The sequence below is a fragment of the Rhinolophus sinicus genome, chromosome 1 (assembly GCF_057876585.1).
Source record: "Rhinolophus sinicus isolate RSI-liver-muscle chromosome 1, RSI-T2T, whole genome shotgun sequence".
NCBI classification, from domain to species: Eukaryota; Metazoa; Chordata; class Mammalia; order Chiroptera; family Rhinolophidae; genus Rhinolophus; species Rhinolophus sinicus.
Window position 1 is genome coordinate 57,809,512 of NC_142501.1, and position 22,838 is coordinate 57,832,349.

The 22,838-nt window shown below is 48.6% G+C and overlaps 1 protein-coding gene across 5 annotated transcripts in view; it reads right to left on the bottom strand.

Moving 5' to 3' along the window:
• Positions 1-26: 26 nt before the first annotated feature.
• The window catches only part of BAZ2A (bromodomain adjacent to zinc finger domain 2A), a 32,372-nt gene continuing 9,560 nt past the window's right edge, over positions 27-22,838 (bottom strand). For 4 of the 5 annotated variants that reach the window (XM_088800058.1, XM_088800063.1, XM_088800060.1 and 1 more), the window contains 28 exons: positions 18,699-18,836; positions 16,531-17,124; positions 15,467-15,652; positions 14,643-14,861; positions 13,705-14,190; positions 13,509-13,569; positions 12,307-12,415; positions 12,063-12,164; positions 11,684-11,894; positions 10,295-10,395; positions 9,910-9,975; positions 9,497-9,730; positions 9,117-9,371; positions 8,524-8,738; positions 8,143-8,217; positions 7,757-7,937; positions 7,177-7,236; positions 6,839-6,983; positions 5,660-6,318; positions 5,278-5,500; positions 5,004-5,159; positions 4,743-4,894; positions 4,261-4,550; positions 4,037-4,169; positions 3,777-3,923; positions 3,150-3,376; positions 2,893-3,036; positions 27-2,814 (listed from right to left, as the gene is read on the bottom strand). In XM_088800058.1, coding sequence (XP_088656184.1) covers positions 2,649-2,814; positions 2,893-3,036; positions 3,150-3,376; positions 3,777-3,923; positions 4,037-4,169; positions 4,261-4,550; positions 4,743-4,894; positions 5,004-5,159; positions 5,278-5,500; positions 5,660-6,318; positions 6,839-6,983; positions 7,177-7,236; positions 7,757-7,937; positions 8,143-8,217; positions 8,524-8,738; positions 9,117-9,371; positions 9,497-9,730; positions 9,910-9,975; positions 10,295-10,395; positions 11,684-11,894; positions 12,063-12,164; positions 12,307-12,415; positions 13,509-13,569; positions 13,705-14,190; positions 14,643-14,861; positions 15,467-15,652; positions 16,531-17,124; positions 18,699-18,834 — 5,733 coding nt within the window. In that variant the 5' untranslated portion in view covers positions 18,835-18,836 and the 3' untranslated portion in view covers positions 27-2,648. Of the gene's footprint in view, positions 2,815-2,892; positions 3,037-3,149; positions 3,377-3,776; positions 3,924-4,036; positions 4,170-4,260; positions 4,551-4,742; positions 4,895-5,003; positions 5,160-5,277; positions 5,501-5,659; positions 6,319-6,838; positions 6,984-7,176; positions 7,237-7,756; positions 7,938-8,142; positions 8,218-8,523; positions 8,739-9,116; positions 9,372-9,496; positions 9,731-9,909; positions 9,976-10,294; positions 10,396-11,683; positions 11,895-12,062; positions 12,165-12,306; positions 12,416-13,508; positions 13,570-13,704; positions 14,191-14,642; positions 14,862-15,466; positions 15,653-16,530; positions 17,125-18,698; positions 18,837-22,838 lie in introns of those variants that run through there. The other variant, XM_088800056.1, reaches the window with a different exon arrangement.

Below are 22,838 nucleotides of genomic sequence, written 5' to 3' on the forward strand. Positions count from 1 at the left end.
AAGATAAATACACAGAGTCTATTAAATCTCTATCAAATGTGGTTTTTATTCAACTGACAAGCACTTTTCTACAGCTGCACTTGTGGAACATCACATGGCAAAAACAGGAGTTTTCTCTAGACTTTTTTTCCTTTTTTTAACCTTATTAAAAATGAGATTGGTCCTAAAAATATAGAAAGAAATAAATTTAAATTCACAAAAAACTGTACATTATCAAAAAGTCACTAAAACACCACATTTGGTTATATAAAAAGTCAGGTCCCTTTTGTTGTAAAAGGAACATGAAAACTTGTTGGTGTCGATGGTGTGGTGGTTTCTTCCTGTTACCAGACTGATGGGGGAGGGGAAACACAGGGGCAGGGGTGGTTTGTTTTTCATTTTTTAACCTGCCTTCCCTACCAAATATTCTTATTTGTCAAGAAGAGAAAATCCACCTAGCTCAAGGGGCAGTGAAGATGAGGAAAGAAAAGTGAGAAATGGCCCCTTTGATCAATGCCTACCCCACCCCTGCCTTCGGCCCCGACTTCTTCCAACTGAGGCTAGGGCTCCACCCCACCTTAAGAGTGCCTGGTCCCTAGGGAATGGGATGGAGCTGGAAGAGGAATACAAAGTAGGAATAAGTGAGATTTCACTCCCCCGTCCACCTCACCTCCAATAAAATTAATCTAGTACATTTTATACCAGGGGAAAACTGCCATGGGGAAAAGAATAGCCCCCAACTATAACAGTTCCAAATGTCTGACTAACACAAAGTTTGTTACAGCGCAGTTATTTAGATAAAATATAAATATTTATGCATAATATAAAGTCAATTCAAATATTCTTCAATCCACCTTATTTAAAAGCAAAAAAAAAAAATCTCAAATAAAATTAAGAGTTTTGAGGTTTATCTGACAGAAAAGGCGACTTTAGAAATAGGCTATGGGGGAGAAGGGGCATAAAGAAATAAGAAAGGGGCTGCCCCTGGACCTACACTGCCCCCTTCAGTGGCTATTCAGTGCTGCCAAGAAGTTCAAGGAATGCTCTACCTCACCTGGCACCCCTCCCCCACCAGCGGAACATATCTTGGGTGCGTCAGCTCTGCTTGGGCCAGCCAGCAGCCACCTCCCCAGTGCAAGTACCCGTAATCTCTGATGGGAGGGGCTCTGCTGAGCAGGAAAGCAGGGGGCCGGGGACCCATGGCTATAGCTGGGAGTTAGCAGCTTTCCTCTCACATGTTGGGGCTCAACTTGGGCATAGTCACATGGAGGGCAGTGGTGGACCCAGAACCCCTCCTCCCTACTCTCGTGCTCCAGGGTCTCTGCTGCTGGGGAAGGGGTCCCGGGGTATGAAGTAGACAAGGGAAGGAAAGCACAACTAAACCCACAGAAGTTCATGGGATTAGGAAAAGATCCAGTTCTATCCCTCTCCCTGCAAAAGCTTAAGACTCAAAGCTACTGAAAAGAGAGGGAGTTCCTGCTGAAAGATTGCACAGTTTAAAAGAGGCTGGAACAGAAGTGACTGGGGAGAGAGAGACACAGCCTTGTACCCAGAAAAACTGTTCCTGTGGTTTCCCAAAGACAAAAAGGTGATGGTTTAAAACAATGGGAAAGCTGAGGAAAAAAAGATACTTGGGGAAACTGAATGGATGCCATCAAACAACACAGGGGCACAATCACAGTATCCTCTCTCTCACACAAACACACGCACACACGCACACCCCTCTCTCTGTCTCTGTCTCTCTCAGGCCAGTCGATTGCTACCCGGCCTCCACCTTGGGGTTTGCCCAAACTCAGCAGTAGTTGTCCCTGAGGAGTTTCCAAGAGGAGGTTGGGGTAAGAGGTGGGGGAAGGAGACCGGAAGGCCCAGGTCCAGGGGGCCTCCCTGTCCTCTCCCCAGCTACTGAGTTTCAGAAAAGGCTAGAAACTCAGCATGTGAGGACTTTCCAACATTACAGAGGGGACAGCTATTGGCAGAAGATGAAGACAGAAAAACAGGGACCTCTGAACTTTTTTTTTCCTTTGAAGGGATAAAAGATTTTGGGGAAGAGAAAATGAAGGAACCCGTACACGATAGTTTTACATTATTGGATGACAGAAAATCTGAAAGCGGGGAGGAGGAAAGATGAAAAATTGAGAGAAAGAGAGAAGCAGGGGAGGGACTGAACATGGAAGCAGCATGTTCAGGGCCCGGTGTCCGGCTCGACACACTTGGGAGTTAAGTCCACTTTACTGGCCGTCACTGCGGGTCCACGCACAGTACAGAGTGTTTCTCGGTTTCACACATTCACTAGAACTATTGCTATTGTTAAATAGCCCCAGAATGCTGGGGCGCGTACAGGGAAGAAGCTGGGGGAGGAAGTAGGGACTTCTTTCCTCCTGCTCATTTTCAATTAGGAAATAAAACAGAAAGGAAAATAAGTTTTTTCTTTCTTTTTTGGCTTTCAGTCCAGAAGGACCTCATCTCTACTCCTCTTATCTGAGGAGCAAGAGGAGGAAAGGGAGAAAGGGGTGCAGGGATAAGAGGATGTAGGGTGCTGCCAAGGGTAGGGTCAAAAATCAGGGCTGTATCTGACTTGAGTCTGGACCCAGGGCAGCATCAGCAGGTGCGAATGGCAGGGTTTTGTTTGGAGGGCGGGCGGAGACACAGGTGACTCCACCTCCCTTGCCTCACAGATTGGCCTGTTTTCCCTGATAAAACTCCTCCCAGCGGCTCTCGAAGAAGCGGCGCATGATGTGCCCGGCCTTGCCCACTTCTGAGTCATCCTCGTTGAAGGTCTGGCAGTTGTCAAAGACCAGGAGCGCATCCGCCGCGAACTCCTCTGAGCTGGTGTACCTGGGCAGGGCGAAGGCTGAGCGTGAGCACGCAGGAGTGAGAGCCCTCAGAGGAGCCGGAGAGCTGCTGGCCACTTACCCTCCTCGCAGCAGCCGCTCCCGCATGGTGGAAAAATCCATAGGGTTTTTGATGATGCGCCGGTAACCACTCACCAAACGTGGGTTCACAGGCTCCAGAAAAGGCCAGGCTGCATCATGGGATTCCATCTCCATCAAGATAATCCTACCATTAGAGGGACAGTAATGGCTGCATTTCACGAAACATACACTGATCCCTCCCAGCCTTCTGCTCTGATAAAGGTAGAGCCAGTCGTCCCCAGAATTCACTCAACTCACTCGCAAAATGTGAGGTCACTGTGGTGGTTCCGCATGGAGAATCGGCGCCGCTTTGAGGGGGACAGCCCTCCTTCTGAGTACCGTGGCACTGCTGGGCTTTCTCGGACCCTCGACAGTACCCGGCGTCGGCGGCCATCAGCCTCTGGGAAGTTCAGTACGTAACTACTTTTTCGCTTCTGGCCTCGTTTGGGGAAACCAGGCTTCTGAGTGAATTCTCCCTCTACCTGCTGAGGAAACAGGTGAGATCAGCAACACCTGGCGACGCCTCTGCTTGCCCTCCGTTCCCTGCAATCCCTCAGTGTCGGAGTGAGACTGAGAAGGCTTCAAAGTATGTCCTCGCGGAAGTCAGTATGTGAATTTATTCACAAAACCCAGTAAGACAGATAAAGGGAAATGATACCCACTCCCGTTTTAGCCAGGAAAGCAAGTGAGGCTACAGAATGTAAGTGACTTGTCCAAAGGACAACTCAGCAACCCAGGTCTGCTAGCACCTAGTCCAGAGCTCTTTCCAAGGAGAGACTGAAGGCATGGTAAGCAGCGCTCTTTGTAGGATGGGTGGTAAATGGAATGAGAAAGAAAATCTCTGACTTCTGCTTAGAAGTGGGAATGAGAGAACAGAAGCCTTACCTGGGCCAAACAGACAGCACAGAACCAATCTCCTTCTGGAACAGCCTCCATCTTGGGCCGATGGCAGTATATGTGGCAGCCACGGTCACACCCATCACAAAGCAGAAGAAACTCATCGTTGTCACCCTTCCGGCAGACTAGACAGGTCTGGACCAAGGTCATGGAGGCAAGGTAAGCCCTCAAGCCTGTTGCCAGTGAGCCCACCCCCCCAGCTGGCTGCTGGCTGCGCAGCCTCCCAGGCTGTCCCGTCTCTTCCTTACCACTTTGTTGACGGACTTCTCCCAGGCAATGGACCTCTCCAGCTGGCTCAGACACAAGCACACCTGGGCTGCACTCCGGCACCGCTCAAGCGTCTGGCGCCAGACCCGAATACGAGGGGTGATCTCATAGGATCTGGAGGGAGAAAGTGGTGATCTTTGGATGAGGAGCAGGATCCACTGAACTTATCCCTTCTTCCCAAGACGGAGAATGAGGGCTCACTCACATCTCCGTGGCGGGGCACTGGGGGGCACTGTTGGGCATGCTGAGCAGCGCCTTCTCCAGCACAACCTCATGGGCTGGCCAGAGGGGCTCCTGGAGGTACCGCCGCTCCACATTCTGCTCCAGGGCGGCCAGTCGCATCACAGCCAGGTCCAGAGGGTTGGTCGTTATACGCTGGGGGGCCAGTCCTTCCCTGCCTCGACCTCTCCAGGTGATATCCTCCTGGGAGTCGGGTAGATGCTCACAGTAAGCCAAGTCTTCACGAATCGAATCTGGGCCAGGACATGTCCAGCCCTGCAGGTGAGAGAGGAATAAAACTACTCATAGTAAAGGAAGAAAATTAAGCAACAGAAAAAAATATGACCCATTAAGGTCATGGGAGGTCATTTGTGAAGGAGGGCTCTCGGATCCAAGGTTTCTCCTAACAGCGTAAAAGAGATTAACACCCTCCTTTCAACCACCCTCTACGTGCCAGCCCCAGTGTACCCGGATCTGCAGATCAGACAGGATAACCCGCTGTTCCAGATCTTCTACCCACTGAAGCACAGCTAGGTCTGTCTCATACGTCTTCTCTTTGGGGGACCAGCTCATAATTCCTTCTTGAAAAGCAGGTAGCTGACTGGGCTCAAAGATGGGGTCTGAGAACACAAAGCAGAAGCAAAGGCCCATCAGGCCATCGTCCACAGGAGCAGCTCAGTGTGTACCCTGGGCTCCTCAGCTCAGGCCAGCTCGAAGCATCTATCTTACCAGTTGATGGCCGTAGGCAGACTTCCTGTAAGAAGTCCCTGTGCTTATTTAGGTGTTTGTGAAGCGCCTTCTCACGGATGCCTCGGGGGTGCAGCGCTTTGAGTGTGGCGTCCAGTGTCTCAGGATCTCGGATCCACCACCAACCCGAGCACATGTCTGTGAACAGAGTTTATGTATGTGGGGTGGGGTAGGAACCAGCTATAAATCACATGGCCCACATCTGATGCCACTCCTACCTGTACTCTTACCCCAATTCTACCCCAAGGTCACTCACCAGCGGGGACAGGCTGGGCTGTCAGCTGGGTTAGGTAACGCTGCTCCATCTGTTTGAAGAACTTACTGGGGGGTCTCCCTCTCCGTTTTGGCTGTGCCAGCCCTGTGGGCGTCTGTGGTGTTTCACCAGGGTCTCCTGCTCGCCTCTTAGGGGCCATCCCAGGCAAGGGGGTAGAAGAGAGCTGCACTGGAGAACAGGGGTTGGCAGCATTGGGCCTATTCACCTGCACAGGAGATGAAACATAAGGGGATGAGGGGGTTTATGTTTAGAGGACCCTAGTGGCTCCCCATCCCTTCCCCCAATTTTAGCAACAGCACACAGCCAGGCAATGGAGCCGTGGCAAGATGAAGGCAAGTGTATACCACTAATTCTGGCTACTTACTGGCTTGGAGGAGACAAGCAGCTGAGGGGAGGGGGTGGGCTGGTCCTCAGAAACTGCAGGGGGTGGTGTAGGGGCAGCATTGCAGGGCATCTGGGCTGAGAAGTTAAACCAGGGGGCTTGAGAATTAGGGTTGGATTCTGCCTCTTCAGGCTCTGGCTCCTCCGGGGGCTGTGACGGGGTTGGGTCCAGTTTTCCAGGGCTGCTATCAGGTGTGAGGACCGAGCTGCTCAGCAGGGAGCCGTGGCTCTGAGTCTGGCTCAGCCAAGACAGGAAGGCTGACTGGCTGAGGTCATGCTGGCTCTGACCCAGAGACAAAAGGGAGCCTTCTGGCTCCAGGAACCCATTATGGGCCTGCGGGTGGGACTGAAGCTGGGGCTGGGGCAGAGCATTAGCCTGAAGCTGAGGATGGGGCTGAATCTCGGGCTGAAGCTGGGTTTGGGGCTGGTCTGAAGCCTGGCCGCTGACAGGGGATTTAAGATGCTTAGGTTGCGTAGACCCAGGCTTAGTTTTCCGAGGTCGGCCTCGGGCCCGGGCCGGAGTACTGGCAGAGGTGCTGGAGCCGACTAACTCCCTCTTCAGAGAAAAGGGGGCTGGGCTGAGTGCTGGATGGGCTGCCACTTTTAAGGAGTCAGTTTCCTGCTTTATCATATCCTCAGGAACTGTAAAGAGAAATAAAGAGCTTAAGACATATACTGATACATAAGAAGAACGAAAGAGGGTGTATAAACGCAGGATATACACTTTCTTTTTCTCTTGGACTCAATCCCCCCTTTTGAGATTCCACTGGAACAGCTTATATGCCAATGAACAGTGCCTGAGAAAGAAAGACTGTGCTCCCAAGTATTCAGCAGCAGCAGCAGAACTGTAAGCTAACATTTATTCAGAACCAAGTACATTTAAGCACTGTTCTGAGGATGTTCACTCATTTTAATCCTCTCAAAAGCCCTACGAAGTATATACATACTATTCTTACTTCCGTTTTACAAATGAAGAAACTGAGTACACAGCTGGTAAACGGCAGCAGGCAGGTAGACAGTCTTACTCCAGAGCCTGTCCTCTTACCACTATGCTATACTGATTCTCGTAAAATGAAAGACGCCTAAGCTGACTAGGCAGAGGAAAAGGAATTGTTTAACTTTTGTTAGACAGCTCTCAATTCAGGCTCCACGACACACCTACCTAGGCTCCCCTCCGTTCCTTCCACAAAGACACCAGCCAAATAGGGCAACACCCAGTAGCGGCGTCTGTAGCGGTCCTGTCCCAAGGAGACTGCCCGAAGCATCTGGGATGAATGAAGCAGCTTTTTGCGAAAGAAGAGCTGACGCTGGGTAGGCAGTGGAAAAGGAAGATGAATAAAACACACATTTCCAGAGTGACAGTGGTGACCTAACCCAGTACATGGGAGAAGGGCAATGGCTCTCAGCTTCCCTATAAAATCGATACTATCTGGGCCCGACTCATGATCAATTCTCGCCCAGCCCAGATCTCCAGCTCCTGGGAGGTTAGAAGCACAATACCTTGCTGAGTTTTTCTATCTGGCGCTCTAGCTCTGGGATGCTAGATGCTGTGACATCAACCTGGAGAAGAAACAAGTGGACACCAAGAGAAAATGAATTGTCAGATTCAAGAAAGAGAAATTCAGTTGACCCTTGAACAACAAGGGGGTTAGAGGCGCCAACACCCTCCCTTCCCTCCCCTACCGCTGCGCAGTCAAAAATCCATGTATATTTATAACTTCTGACTCCCTCCAAACTATAGTTGTCCCTTGATAGCTGCGGGGGATTAGTTCTAGGACCCCCTGTGGTATCAAAATCCGTGGATGCTCAAGTCCCTCATGTAAAATGGTGGAGAACAATGCATACAGTCAGCCCTCCACGTCTGCGGACTCCTAACCGCGGATTGAAAATATGTTTTTTTGATCCTCCACAGTTGGTTGAATCCGCAGATATGAAACTCATGGATATGAAGGGCCAACTGCAAACTTAGTGAAAACTATCTGCATATATAAGCGGACTTGCACAGTTTAAACCTGTGTCATTCAAAAGTCAACTATAATCCATTTTCCCACTCCCATTTTCCTTGGTCGGGGGCTAGTACCTCTCCATCTCTTCGACCCCTGCGGCCATGGACAGCGGCCGCACTCTCCTCCTCCTCCTCCTCCTCCATGCCGCTCGTCTCCTCCATGATCCGCGAGCTGCGCCTCCGCCCCAAGCTTTCCTCGGGCCCCTGCGTCTCTACCTCAGGGCGCCCAGTTCGCTTGGCCAGAGCAGTCTTCAGTCTTGAAACAGAGATTAAGGGAACTGGTGAGGAAAGCGAGACTGCTGCAACAGGGAACACTTGGCATCTAAGCAATCCTGAGCCCTGGGGTAAGGTCCCAACCCCAGAGGGACCAACAGCATCAAGTTCCAGGCAAGTCCTGGCAATGCTTCCCCCTTTCCCCCTTCTCTCCTCTTTCTCGGTGCTACTCTCTGTCCTGTTCCTACCTCCGGAGCCGGCCTTCAACAATCCACTTGTTTTTCCTGTAGCTGGACATACTCTCCAGGGTCTTGTCAATCTCACTGCAGGGGAATAGGGAACGGGATTTTGAGATAGAAGTGGCAGCACACATAAAAAAGAAGGGAGGCTCACGGGTAAAGGGGCTATAGCTGAACAGAAGTTTCGGCCAAGAGCCCAGATTGAATGAATGGCAGAGGAAGGCGTAGGTCCTCCCAGGGAAGGCACTAAGATTCCGTCCCAAATCCCTCCAGCATCTCCAGAGCATGGCAGGCAGTGGACACATATCACCCAGGACGCTGGATGGCTAAACACCTCCCCTCCCATTCTGACCAAGGCACACAGGCACCATCCCCAGCCCGGCCCCTCACTTGATGATGAGGGTGGAGCCGTTGAGCTCGTGTACAAGGAAGGCCAGGACAGCAGCTTTCTGGTGGGGTGGCTGGGCCTGGAAAGGCTGGGTGCGCAGGCTGTCACACAGGACTGGCTCCACTCCATATGCCATGAGGAAGCAGCGCAGGACCTCAGACACATTGTCCCTTGTCAGTGGGATTTCCGACACCTTTTCCCCCAAGATCTTTAAGGACTGTTTGAAGGAGAATATAATGGAAGTTAAGAGAGAACGAGGAACAACTCAAGTTGTGTGAATCTGGAATGGGAAAATACAGGAGAACTATGGGGTTAAGAAAGGAAAAGAACAAAAAGTTGCTAAAGTGAAGACAAAAGAAAGGAGCTAGAGAAAAGGAGCAAAATAAAGGAAAATGAACAAAACATACAGAGAGAGATCAGGAAAAAAAAAGAAACAGAAGGAAAAATATGAGTACAACAGAAACTACATCTCTGTTCACTTGCCCTGATCACTTTAAGGCAGGGCCTTTTCATACGTGTAACTTAAAAGGGAAAGCAACACTGAGACAAAGCACTGGGCCCAGGCCCGCCTGACTGGCCTCGGAAAAGAGCTCACCTGACAGTAGGAGGGGAGGCCGGGGTCACAGAGCGCCGCCCTCAGGAGCCGCACAAGCAGGTCCTGCACCTCGCCTGAACTGTCGCCTTGACACAGGAGGCCCTCCTGGAGGACCCCCAGGCTGGGCACATCTCTGGCAGGGTCAAAGCCTAGCACCTTGCCGAAGCTGTGCAGGAACTCCACAACGGTCAAGCAGTCCGAGAAGGCCCCCCCAGGCAGGATCAGACCAGGGATGCGGGAGAAGTCGGGCAGAGGCTGTAAGGAGACAAGTGGTAGGAGGTTCTGTCAAACAGATCGGGTACCTGGGTGGTTCTTCTTTTCATGGAAGTGTCTTCACAACTGGTCCCTCCAGGACCCAGGACCTGTTCTCCCCTCACTACCTGGTGGTCAGTCAGACACATGTCCTCTGTGGGCTTCTTCATCTCCTCCAAGATCATCTGCTGCCTCTGGCGCTCCTCCAAGCGCCTCTGTGTGGCCAGTGTTTTATCTGCTTTACAGGCTGGCTTGGCTTTGGCCACCTCCTCCTTTTCCTTCATTTTTACCTTCTCCTTCTTCTCCTTCTTGACTTTTTCCTTCAGTTTTTCCTGCTTCGTCTTTACCTTCTCCTTCTCTGCCTAACCATGCAAGGGAGAGAGGAACCAAGAGTGACATAAAGATTCTAGTCACCGTCCTTCCCTGGGACCCATCCTCTCTACCTCAGAGCCAGAAACGTGACTAAAAAAATACCGACTCACACGTCTTGCATAATCAGTTTGGTGACTTCAAAGTTATACTTGTGTGTACATGTACCTACCTTGGATTTCTTCTTAGCTTCTTTCTGCTTTAAACTTTTGGTCTCTTGTTTCCGCTTGTTTCTGGCCTGTAAATCAAAAGGGAAGTCATTTCTCCTCAAACTCTGAAAGCATCTCTGCTTGGACTAGGGTTCAAAACAGATAAGGGTGCTGGGGAGGAGAGGTGAAAGATGGGACAAGCGTTTGGCAATGGATCAATTCTCTCACCCTGGAGAGGTCCACATCATTCATGGACAAGCCCAATTCTCTAAATCAAGCCCCCACAAATTCCAGGTAATGAAAGTATGCTGCCACATGGAGGGCGGCACAGACACAGGCAAAGGAAGGCAAGACAGAGCAGGTTGGAAGAAAAGTCAACCCCCTGTGCAATCTCTGATGTTCCCTCACCTGCCCTTGGATAGCAGTCTGACACTCTCCACGTTGTACCTTCTGCTTCATCTTCTTCTTGATTTTACTCATCTTTGCTTTTTCCTCCTCATTCAGTGTTTCTGAGGGGAGAAAGAAAAAGGAAGAGTGAGGCACGCAGATCAATCTCTGGCATCCAGAGCAATACATGCTTGTCACAAAACTGGCTTCCCAAGCAACTCCCTGCAAAATCTGGAAGTGTTTTTTTTTCCTTTTTAAGTAGACAAAATAAAATGTTGGGTGGGGGAGAGAAATGCAGGAGAGGCACCTGCTATGGGGTTAGCACAAAGAACTCAAATGGTATTTCCTGCCCAGAAGCACCAGTCCCTGGAACAGACTGGACTGCTTTAGAAGGGGTCCTATAGGCCACGATGGTAGCTTCATAACCTATCTATCTCCCAGGCTACCAGACAAGGGCAGCAACCCACAGACTGATTCTTGAGCAGAGAAAGGAAACAGAAAACCAAACTGCCAGGGAAAGAGGGTGGTCTCCAGAGTTGGAAGCATTGATTAACCAAGAATGTGCCAGAAAGAAAGGGCTCAGATAAGGGGCATCTCAGTGGAATCAGATCAACACTGACAGCCGTTGTTTATGCTCAGTTCCTAAGTCTTGCTCCACAAAAAGATCTGAATTTCTTCCCCTCTGGAAGACTGAATATTGAAGTGTGATTCTGCAAACAACAGAGTTTTAGAATTGATGCTTTTGATATGATAGTACCTATTCTATTCCAGCATAGAAACACTACCACTAGCACATCTGTACAGCAACCCTCTAAGTTAGACAGATGTTATACGCAGATAAACCACTATAGGTTTCTATTAAAATATAAGTGACTTGCTCTAGGTAATGACCTAGAATTCAGCAGAGTTGGAACTGTGAATAGGAGAAGATTCCAAACTTTTTCAAATTCTTCATTAATATATCAGGGTATATGCAACATTTACTGAAAAATTAGCCATTTCCTACCTATTTATCCCACTACAACAGTGCCAAATATCTTTTGGATTTAGATATGATTTCTGAACCTCCATGATGGTGGCAATGAGTAAAGTAAGCGTGCAAAACCCAAACCAGTAAGGTTAAGGAGCTGAAAGACGGTCCTCATGAGAACCCTTTCCTAACTACTACATCTGGGGCCCACTCAAGGTTCCACTAGTAAGAGCAACTCAAGGAAGAAACTGGTTGTTGAAGAAGAACCACAGAAGAGCTGCGACCCTGATGCCGCTTTCCAGGGGGAGAAGGTGATTCGGATTCATTCTGTCCGGACAATGTCTGTCATGCTCCTGGGAAACCCAGCCCTCAGCAATTCATCAGCATTTCAGATACCTCATAGAGCAAGCAGAATCACAAAGTAAGAAACACCACTGTACCTTGGGCCTCCAGTTTCTTTAGGAGGCGGTTATCTGTCTTACTCAACAGTTCAGTGATTTTGACCTTGGGTGGCCGACCTCGGCCCCGTTTCACCTTGGGAACTTCCTTGGTCTTGGCCTTCTCAGTGTTTCGAGGTCGGCCCCGTTTCCCAGTAATTGCCTGAATCCTGGATGGGATCTCCTCTGCAGACAGCTGTACCCACCGCAAGCCCTAAGGTAATGAGGACGACTTTGTTACAATGGGCGGGGTCAAGGCAAGCCACCAGGCCCTCTGAACCATTCAATGCCCCAGAACCTCCAAACCCCACAAGTGGAAGCTGCAGTCTTATCCACCAACCCTTTCTTAGGGAAAAAGCATATTTAACGCTTGGGTCTGCACCTCTGGTGTGTCTCTCTCTTCAAAGAAATCTCCCACAGGCATACGGGGGCTGAAGCTGAAGTGCTCCCGGCGGACACTTTGCACCACATTGCGGCTCAGGTACTAAGAGGAGACAAACTGCTTTAATAAAGGCACAGCCCCACCATGCCTTTTGGCCAGCGAGCGCACAAGAAAAGGACCCAAAGTACACAATGCCAGCTGTTGCCACTGAGCCCAAGAAAAAAGCCCATGAAAGCTACATTACCTTGATCACTTCCGGGAACTGTTTCATCCTCTTCCCACAGGGGCCGTAATACCAGGTCTCCCCCTGCCATCGGTGGCTGCCCTTCTTGATGCGCACCTCTCTCCGCCACCTGCCAGAAAAGCACATGGGCCCTGCCGCCAGGTCACACCCCTACCCACTCTCAAGCCACCCAGGAGCCAAGCCCACTGAGCAGATGACCTGCCCCGTATCTGTTGCACTAGAGTTGCATGTAGATGCAAACACAGCATGAGACACAAGCTTGGCTAGAAGGGAGGCCTGAGCTCCACAAACCCCTCAGGGCCTCAGGAAAAAGCCATGCACCAAATTGCACAAGCCCAGAAAGCCCTCCCCTCCTCCCTTTACAAAGTCAGTGATACCAACAGCCAGAAACCACCCCTTCTCCCCATCACTGATACCATTCAGGGCAATTATGGGGCTTTCAGTGAAGAGGATGAAGACCTGAGGGAATAAAGGCAGAAATGACAGAGGGTGGGGAGGCAAGAGGAAGAATAAACTCGTTGCTGACTCCAAGAAATGACTCCGCAGGCCAGGGTTTATTAAGAACTCTGTATTCTGAGGAATAGATTATTCTAAGACTAAGCCGTATCTTCCTCTGAAAACTTTAAGCAGAACTCAAGACTTGGGACCACAATCAGCCTAGAGGCAGGGGTGGGGAAGATCAGGAACGCATTTCTTTTTTCAGTTTTTAGGAAGGCAATCATTCTTCAAGGCCCTTGGTGTCAGCTGGTTTGTTCATTCTGGTCAGGTACAGTTCCTGCCCTTACCTCTCCAAACAGCATTAAAAAAAAAAAAAAAAAAAAAAATCCCAATTCATCAGGACTAAGCCACTCCCCCTTCAATGCTATCCCTTTTCTAAGCATATAGGACAAATCAGCTAATTTGGGTATCTGAGCCCTAGGGTCACAAACTGAGTTTGGAAAAGATAACAGCTGCAGCCCCCTGAGCAAAAAGCTAAGTGGCCACAAGATGAAGACAGAATAGGTGTGGGGAGGCAGATACTGAGAGAAGGAAAGCCTAGGAAGCTCAGAAGAAACACTATCATTGCAGATAACAGTCCTTTAATCCATTCCTGTCTAGCCCATTCCTTGCCCTCTCAGGTGAGCGGAGCTCCCTTCCCTTCTTCCTAGAGTCATTCATTATATTTGTCAAGGTCAGTGCATGTAGCAAACTAGAGCATTTACCCATGCTGGAGCGGAAGACGAACTTCTTCTGGGGTAGCAATTCGTCTCCTCAGAACGTCACCTTGGGAGGAAAACAGGGGATACCCAAGTTAAGAGTTCAAGCAGAATGTTGAAACAGGGGAGCGTTAAATAAATACCACATGGGACAGAAAACTTCCTGGCACCAGCCAAGGTAGAACAGAACCTGGACACTCACCACCACCAGAAGTAGTGACTCCTTCTCCAGTGGTCTCTTCCAGGTCAGCAGTGCTTTCAGGGAAGCTGCTGATCTCCTTATTTACCGGGGAGGCTGTTGGGAAGACACCTGCAGGGGAAGCTGCAGGGGACGCTTTTGGGGAGGTCACTGGGGAGGCCATCAAGGAAACTTCTGAGGAGACTGGTGGGATGGCTGCTGAGGAAGTTGGAGAGACTGTCGGAAAAGCTGGGGAGACGACTGGGGAGATTTCCGGGGAGGGCGCTGGAAAAACTACTGGGGAGGCTTCTGGAGAGACTTCTGCGGAAGCTGCTGGAGAAACTGCCAGGGAGATTGCCGGGGAGGCTGCTGGCGAGGCTGCTGGCCGTTGCTGGATGGTGGACGACTGGTCAGGGGCTGGCTGCGTTAGAGGCGGTGGGAAGTCTGAAGCCTGAGTTTCCATTTCTTCCTGTTCTGCATCACTACCATTATTCAGGTCAAAGCCGTTATCTAGAATCCAAAGGGACAAGATAGGTAAAGTAAAAATGGTGTCATACAAAACAAGAGAATCTACACAGTCAAATCTGGACGAAGCTAAAGAGGGTTACTTCAAGGGCTTTCCCTAGGGTTGGTAAAAGAGAAGTAGCCTCTGGCTGTCCTCCCTAACCATTCACGAAGGTTAGAGGGCAAAGCTGCCGCTGCTGTCACTGTGTGAAGAAATACCTTTTACCTGGAGCCAGTTAAGGCCTATGGCCTCTTTTCCTGAAAGCCCACATCTCCCAAGTCCATCAGGGCACAGGGAAGTCAGGGTGCAGCAGTCCGCACCTTTCTGAGTCCCACGACACTCTATCCCATAGCCCCTTCGGCCCCCAGCAACGTGCTCCCAGATTTCCAACCCCTAAGGGCCTAACTAAGGAACATGTTCTCTCACCTTTTCCCAGGTCAAGGACTTCCTCTCTTACCTTGCAGGACAGACTCCCCAAGAACAGGTGGAGAGGTGGGGCTGGCAAAGATAGAGGCTGAAGTCTGGCTGTCATCTGCCAGGAGACTGAAGGCCGTGGCGTTATTAAGGGAAGGGCAATCAAGGGCAGAGATCACAGGGCTGTCCTCGAGAGGCAGCTTGTCCTCTGCGCCCATCAGCTCCGCGTCGTCTATACCATACAGTCCTCCACTCACTGGCTCTTCATGGGGTGGAAGAATCAGAAAACAAGATTTAAGAAATACTGGTCTGAATACATCCAATTCTAGTTCCGACCGTGTGAAGGCTCTTTCTACTATTACGGAAATGTTACAGCCTTCTTCCTGAAAGAGTAAAGTCACCAAGCCATAGGGGTCGTAAAAGTTTCAAGTGGAAATGAAGGGAAAAGCACTGGCCCTATAATAATCCACAGACCAATGCAAAATTTTAGCATCTATCATAAAATAGGCCTTTATTTCAGTGGGGGTAAAAGGTAGCTGTTCACGAGCAAATGCCTTCTTTCCAGTTAGTAAGAACCCAAATAGCCCAACTGTGTGGTAATAAGTCCCTATCCAGTGAATTATTAAAGCCCAGGGCTCTTGGCCAAAAGGAACCTTGGGAGAGAACCTGGGAAATGAACCAATTGAGCTCAGAGTGCAGCTGGCCCAGTCAGGCCAGTGGCATGAGACTGTGGTCTCACAGGATTGTCCGGAGGCCTCAACGCCCCAGATTCCTGAATCCTTTCCCTGGTTTACTCTCTCTTTCTGGTGGCAGGAGCTGGATGTTCTCTGCATGGGCAAGTTGAAGGGGGCCAGCCTCCGAGCCTACCTGGTGCCAGGGTGTTGAAGGGCTCCAAAGAGACCTCACTGAGGATCGGAGTGTCTTCCAGTTGGTCAGGAAGATGTGAAGGGTCATCTAAGCAGCTCACTGCGGGGTCCGGGACCAAGACTGCGACTTCCTGGTGTAATGATTCCACAGAAGGGATGGCGCCATTGTAGCCACACATCTTCAGTTCTAGGAAACACCGGAGCGGGCACAAGTCGAAATCAGAGCCTTCACCTGGCTCATTAGCAACCATAGGCAGGCAGTCTTTGCTAGAGGGATGGTCACTCTTTCAACCGTTATGGAAGCCAGTTCCATGTTTGGTACCGATCACATCAAGATACTCTGAGTGAACAGAGACGCACTAGGAAGTCCTACACCAGGTAAAAACAGGGGGAAGGAGCGTGGTGTCTAAGACAAGAATCTCATCGTGTTCTCAGCTAGTTCCCCATTTCAGTGGGACAGGTGGTAAACAGAGAAAACATCCTGTGATTTTCATAGGGTGGTCACCCTTGTACTTGGAATCAATAGCAAACTAAGCATTTGTCTATTTTGAGGGAAAAGATGAGAGGATGGTCATATGTATGAATGCGAACAACAACAACAACAACAGGAAACCGAGTAGACAAGCAGTGTGTGCTCCGCCTGCTTCCTTCCCTCATGCCCGTGCCCGTCACTACCAGGGCTCAGTTCACTTTAGCAGCCAGCCCGGCCCTGCCATACTCAAGTCCAATTGGCCTCAATGCCCCCTGCTAACGCCCCAACTACTTTCTGTATTTTGGAAGAAGGCTTTCTTGATGCAGGGTGTCTACTGGCGCTGTTTCGGGCTCGCCCACCTGCCCTCTCCAGGCCAGCAGCTCTGCATGAGCTTGAAATAATTTGTACTCCCACTCGCGAGCTGGTGCTGCTGCCACAAAAACACCAGCCATTTGGCTCTGCTAATCACCAACATGCAAATCAGCCTCCACTGCAGAGAGCTGGAAAGACAAGTTTTCCTCACCTCAAAAAGCCACTGCCCCCACAGCCCCGTTTTCCCTCTCCCGACCCAGCTTCCAGGCCCCCAGTCATACCTGGCTGCTCCTGTTCGAGCTCCAGGCTGCCTACCAAGCCAGTGCCATTCTCTGCCACAACTGAAGTCAGCTCCTTTTCTGCCGCCTCATCAGGATGGATACCACTGCCTACCTCCTGGGAGGGTGCAAAGGTCTGGATGCTGGATCCCAACATGGGAGAAGTCTGTGGAGAGGTGAAAAAGCTAGGGGGTCCATTGGGCATCACCTCAAAATTCTGGTCAGGAAAGGAATCATACAGTTCCTGCGAGTCAAAGTTAAGCCCCATGGGACTCTGGGTACCGTTGGCCCAAAACTCTTGGCTCCCAGCCCGAAGGTTAGTGTTGTGACTTGGGGACGAAGGTTGCCGTGTGCCCCCAAGGATGCCGTTGAGTGGGTATTGTCCTCCCGAGAACTGGGACAGAAGGGGTGCGTCCTTGAGGTTGCTGCCAGGATTGGCAGATGGGTACTGTGAGTAGTTCCAGAGACAGTCGTAGGCCACGTTGGGGTGATGGAGGTGTGAGGTGCTGGAGGAGTGGGGAACAGAGTTCAAAATCCCTGAAGTAGTAGTGTGAGATACAGTAGATAAGCCATTAACATTCACAGCCCCATTCAAACCTGGCAGAGAGGGAAGGAAAAGGGTCAGTTACAGATATGCATGCAAGTAACTCTCCCGACTCTATCAAAGGAATAGCACTGACTAGAAAAAGGGAAGGTGAAGGGGAGGGGGATTCCCCCTCTGCTATATTTATAGCTTTCTGGTCTCCAGGGAACACCCAACCCAGATGCTCCTGGATGTAAGCTTAGCAACTGCTACTGAAGGCTGCTGAGTAGGGGGCTGGGGCGCTCTCCTGGTCTACCACAGGGGTGACCAGCAAAGCTGGCTGCTGCTGAGACTCACGCCTTTTTATTTTTTGTTTAAATGAAGCTGTTTGCAGACTCCCTACAGTGACTTGCATTCTTCCCCATCCTTACTCCCTAGAGGAATTCTTCTATTGGAGTGGCATGACTGAATTCACCAGGCCCCCCTTGCCCCAGGGCCTGTTTGGCCCCACAGTGGCACCAGAAGGGACAGCCTCCACCTCAGTGGCACATGCAGACCGAGCACTTTGTGCTGGGCTAAGAATAGAATTTGCAGTCACACAGCAGCAAGATCCCAGCTCAGAAGGCTGGGCTTGGCCCCTCCCCATAGACGCTGGAGAGTAATATGCAGGGGAGGGGGGGGATCTCTGCGTGACCAGTACTGCAGACTTCAGTTCTCAACACCAATGGCAACCTCTAGACTGGAGGACAAGATAAAAGGAACCAAGATCTAAGGCAGCTGGAGGGGAGGGGGTCCTCCCGTGAAATAAAGGAGCTTCTAATCTATCTGTAACCCCCTTGTGTAGGATAGGAAGTGGGAAATATAAGCCTGTGGCAGTAGTTTTCTGCTGCAAGGAAGGAGAGAAGCATCTGGGCTTCTCTCTGCTTCCAAGTATAAAGTACCTGAAACCCAGGCAAGATTAGAGAGGTACCTGGCAGAGCCATGGTACAAGGCAACTGACAAGCCAAATCTAGGAGAAGACCTGATCCTGGCAGCAACACGTCTGTCCAGAATTACAGACGTTTCTTTCTGGGGAACTGGGTAAGCATTAATCCTCCCTGTCCCCTACTTCCGTCCTCCAGGACAGGAGGTGGCACCGGCACTTCAGGCGTCTGCCCTCCTGTACTGCACAAACTAAAAGGCAAGCGCATCCCAACCTTCACCCAACTCCTCCACCCCCAGTCCTACGGGGTGCTTCTCCAACTTCTAAAAACAGCTTCTCAGAGGACCAGCCCTTTATCTCTCTCGCTCATGGGTTCAACCTGGTTATCGGACGCCATAGCCACCTCACCACTCTCTGGCAGTAGCCAAGGGACAGAGCTGATAGAACAGGCTGCGATGAAAAGGCCAGTATGTTTTTCTAATACCTTCCAACCTTAAGTCAAGACTAAAAGTGTTGCTTCCATAAACCCCTAGCACTTGTTCTTAGAAGCTTGAGTTCTCTCCAGCAGCTCCAGTTCTAAGGACTCACCTCCTCCCTCCCCACCCAGCACAGAGCTGCGGTAAGGTAGCTAGCCTGGGGGGGCGGGGGGGGCAAGTCTTGTCCCCATGGAACTGCTCTAAAGGAACGATTCCCACTCCCTCCCCAGGCCACGTGGCCCTCACTCACTTTTCCCTTGCTGGGGGAAGTTCATGGGAGACCCGTTAGTGTAGAGGCCCTCCCCTGAGGAGGGAGAGGGTTTCAGTCCTGAGGCAGCAGGTGCAGGGGGAAGGCCAGTAAAGTTAAAATGGTCGTTTGCCTCCATTTCTGTAGGAGGGAAGAGAGAGGGGGAAAAAAAATACTGGCGGTTAAACAAGGCTATGTCACCTCAAATTTTCTAGAGGGAATGCCCCCTCCCCTCTATCTACTCACCCTTCTACCTAAGTACTAGGAGGAGGGTGGAAGTTGAAAAAAAGAGGAGGAAATATACTCCTAACCTGGGCAATGACCTATAGAAATAGTCTTTTAAAGTCAGCCTTGTAGAGAGTTAGTGAGAAAAACCAAGATACAAACCTGTAGGAGTCTTCCCCTGTATGAGTCCCACCCTCTTAACTTGCACCCGAAGTTACCCGTCTATGTTACAATCTCCATTCTCTTATTATTTTTCCCCCCTCAAGGTAAGGCCAAAGTTGCACAGAATGTTCTCAAAGCCATCTTTATGAGGAAGCCACGGAAATGGGGCTATTGGCAAAATAAGAACATTTGACATATACCCTGCTCTGTTTTATTATTATACTTGAGTTAAACAATTTCCACACCATCCTATTCATAGCCCTAGACATCTGAAGAAGATAATATTGTTACATTAGTAAAGGGATTATAGTATGAGAATGCAAAGAAAATGTGAACAGTTTCTCTCAGCAATAAACCCAAGAATAAATGTATCGTTGACAGAGAAAGAAAAGAGGGAAGAAAGATAGAAAGCATAAGTCAGAATTATTGGTAAAGTCTGGCATGTCAATCAGATACTTATGACGTACTAATTTGATATGATCTGTCTTGATACAGAAAAAGCCACTCCTTGGGTTACTATGTTTTTAAAAGGGCAGAAGAATTCAGGTAGAAAGATTTCTTTATCAAGCTCCCAAGAGGAGGCAATAAGCTGACCTAGGTGATGTTTTAAATAACCTCTTTTTTAAAAGTACCAGAAGTTAAAGCTTTTTAAAGAATGAATAAATTGGTTAAGAACATATACGACCATTGCTCAAGGTTTGCAAGAGTCATGATCCTGAATATACTAGATAATGCAAATTAGACACTATTAGGTATGTGAATTTAATATAATTTTGAGCATGAAATATGAACCCTGCATAGTATACAGCATGACAACTCTAGGATTTTTCCAGGCTTAATACCATAATTATCTCTACCTTCATCAATTTTAACTGAGATTTTAGAAAATAAAAGCAATTTGTATTTTGTTGATTTAAGGGAAATAAATTTTTAGGATTGACTTATTTTTCCATCTTCACTCTAAAACAAGCAGCAAACCTAAACCTGCTACGCATCAATGAAGAAACTGGGTCTACACAGAAAGACCTCAGGGTTCCCGCCAGGATTTCCCTATAGTTAAGGGTCACGCCTTAGAAGGGATCTGAAAAATAAGCATCATGGGATTAGTGACCCTTCTGAAATGAAAGACATCAAGGAGTCAAGTTCATTCCCTAATTCTCTAGGTTAGGTTCCTTCCGAAGTCTATATGACAGAGCAAAGAGGACACTGAATAATTAATTTCAGAAGTCCCAGAAATGCTATGCCTGAAGAGCCAATCTCATCTGACTCCCACCTCTTCCCTCCCCCAGTTTTATGCACAGCCACACACACACACCCCTTCTCTCCTATGGGCACTGGTCTATATCCTCTCACTCAATGATAGATCACAGTTCATTTTTCCACTTTCTATTTGTCCATGAGGAAACCAGTGACCTTCTCCTCTCTGCTACCCTGGGAAAGCACAGCATTTCCTGTCTCATAAATTTTATACTAATAAGGATAAATGGATAGCTCATAGAAATCAGATAAGTAAAAGGAATGGGAAGTTATCTAGTGCCTGAAGTCTGTTTCCCCACTAACCTCTTCTGAAGGGTCATCAGGCCCACAATCACTTCTTTTAGCAGAGGCTTCCTGGAAACATAAAATGCTCTTTGTGCTGTGCAGTGAGATCAGCACAACAGTGGGCTCTAGGTTCAAATCCCAGCTCTACTACCACTAGCTGTGTGACCTTGGAAAAATCACTTAATGTTGCTGAGCCTGTTTTTCATTATTAGTAAGAATTTTAGTACCCACCTCCAGAGCTTGTAATGATTAAATAAGAAAATTTATACAAAAAACCTAGCATAGTGTCTGACACCGAGCACTCGATACATGTTAGTTATTATTATTAGACAATAAAGACTGTTTAGTTTTCAAAAAGATAATCAGGTCCAAAAGGTCAAAATATAATTTAAACTAATACCAGCATGGAAAACAATATATAACTAGGAATGATCCTCCCAGCCAGACTTCCTTTTAGGCAACTTGACTCTTGATTTCAGATGTCACTTAAATATGGGATCACAGTATGGGGATGCAAAGAAAATGTGAACAGGTCCTCTCAGCAATAAACCCAAGGTTATTTCATTTTAACCTTCCTATTCAAGATGCTTTGCACAGCAATAAAGGCTGAAGGTAAATTATGCCTTCCCATCTAGAACTAGTAAGGACACCAGTAAAGCAAAGGAGTGTCTCCCTTTGAACTAATAGGATTTTGGCCAAATGAAAAAAGAAATCAGTCAGTGCCCAACCCCCAGAATAGCAGACAGTTCTCATGACCAGGAAGTACAATCAAGCCAGCACACAGCCCAGTCTCAGTAGTATGTAAATGGATCTCTTAAGAGTCTCTGCTTCATTTATAAGAGTTAAGGGACAGTGCCCCTTAAGCTTGAAGCAGTAAAGCCACTGCCACATGGTCAAATGGGCTGCTTTTCTCTCAGTTGCAAATTGAAGAATTACTACTCTGTGGACCTGTGACATGGTTTTAACAGAAAACGGCTGACAAAGCACCAAGTGTTGAAATAAATATTATAGATTTTAAGACTTGCAGGTACCGTGACCAATCCTAACACTCAGATCTCTGAAGCTACCTACAGAAAGACAAGACACATTACCAACACTGAGCTAGACACCAGCAGTCCCTAAAGCTCTTTGGTTCTCCCCATACAGCATACCAAAATCCCACAAATATGTTCCTAAATCTTTTTTTTTTTTTTTTTTTTGGGGGGGAGGTTTCAAATGTTTATCTGTACTAAACAGCAAATGCAAATTTTGCTGTATAGTAAATAAATCATACCACTATGTCTTAGCTCTGTAATTGTGAGTGTTATGAAGAATATTTCTCAACTCTATACATCTCTGGATTTACCCCACCATACTCTAATACAGTGGTTCCCAACCACGGGTGATTTTGCCCCGTGAAGGGACATTTAGTAATGACAAAAGGTATATGTTACTGGCATCTAGTAAGTAGAAGGCTAGCAATGCTTCTAATGATCCTGCAATACACAAGCCAGCCCGCCACAACAAAGAATTATCTAGCTCAAGATATCAATAGTGCCAAGGCTGAAAAATCATGCTCTAATACAAAAGCCGCCCCATTCCCCATTCCTACCCCATTCCTAGGGAAGTTCCAAAAGTTTTCACTATTCCTAGTTCCTGATGCTGCAAGCAAGGATGCTTTGACTTTTATATCTAAAAACCCCTTCCCTGGCCCCTGGCTAAGCTGTCTTCCTTTACCAACACAGAGTTCCAAGTGACAAGCCACAAAATTGACATGCCTTCTTCCCCAGTCAGCAGTCCATTCTGACAGCCCTGGAAACAATCTTCCCTTCAAACTCTGACTCAGACTACAGCATGTACTGACTGAGGCTCATTCTCTCAAAATCTCTTTTCCTTAACTCCCTTTCCTAGTCAGGAGAGAGAGGCAGGAGGAAGATAATGAAAGAAGGAAGATTAGACCAAGGGGAGGCCACTCAAAGACAACTGCCATGTCCAGGTTGCTCAGGAGAACACAAAGAAGACTGTTCTCTGTCCTTATTTGTTCTAAACTATATTAAGTCCTACAGCATCAATCAAATATTATGTTCTACCACTATATCTCCAGCACCTAATTTAGTGCTAAGTACATAAAAGAACGAAAGAAAATACATTATTTGTTGGACCCATAGACTGAACAAATGAGGGAGTAGATATCTTTCCTATCACTACCAGCTTACTTATCCAACAAAGGTTATG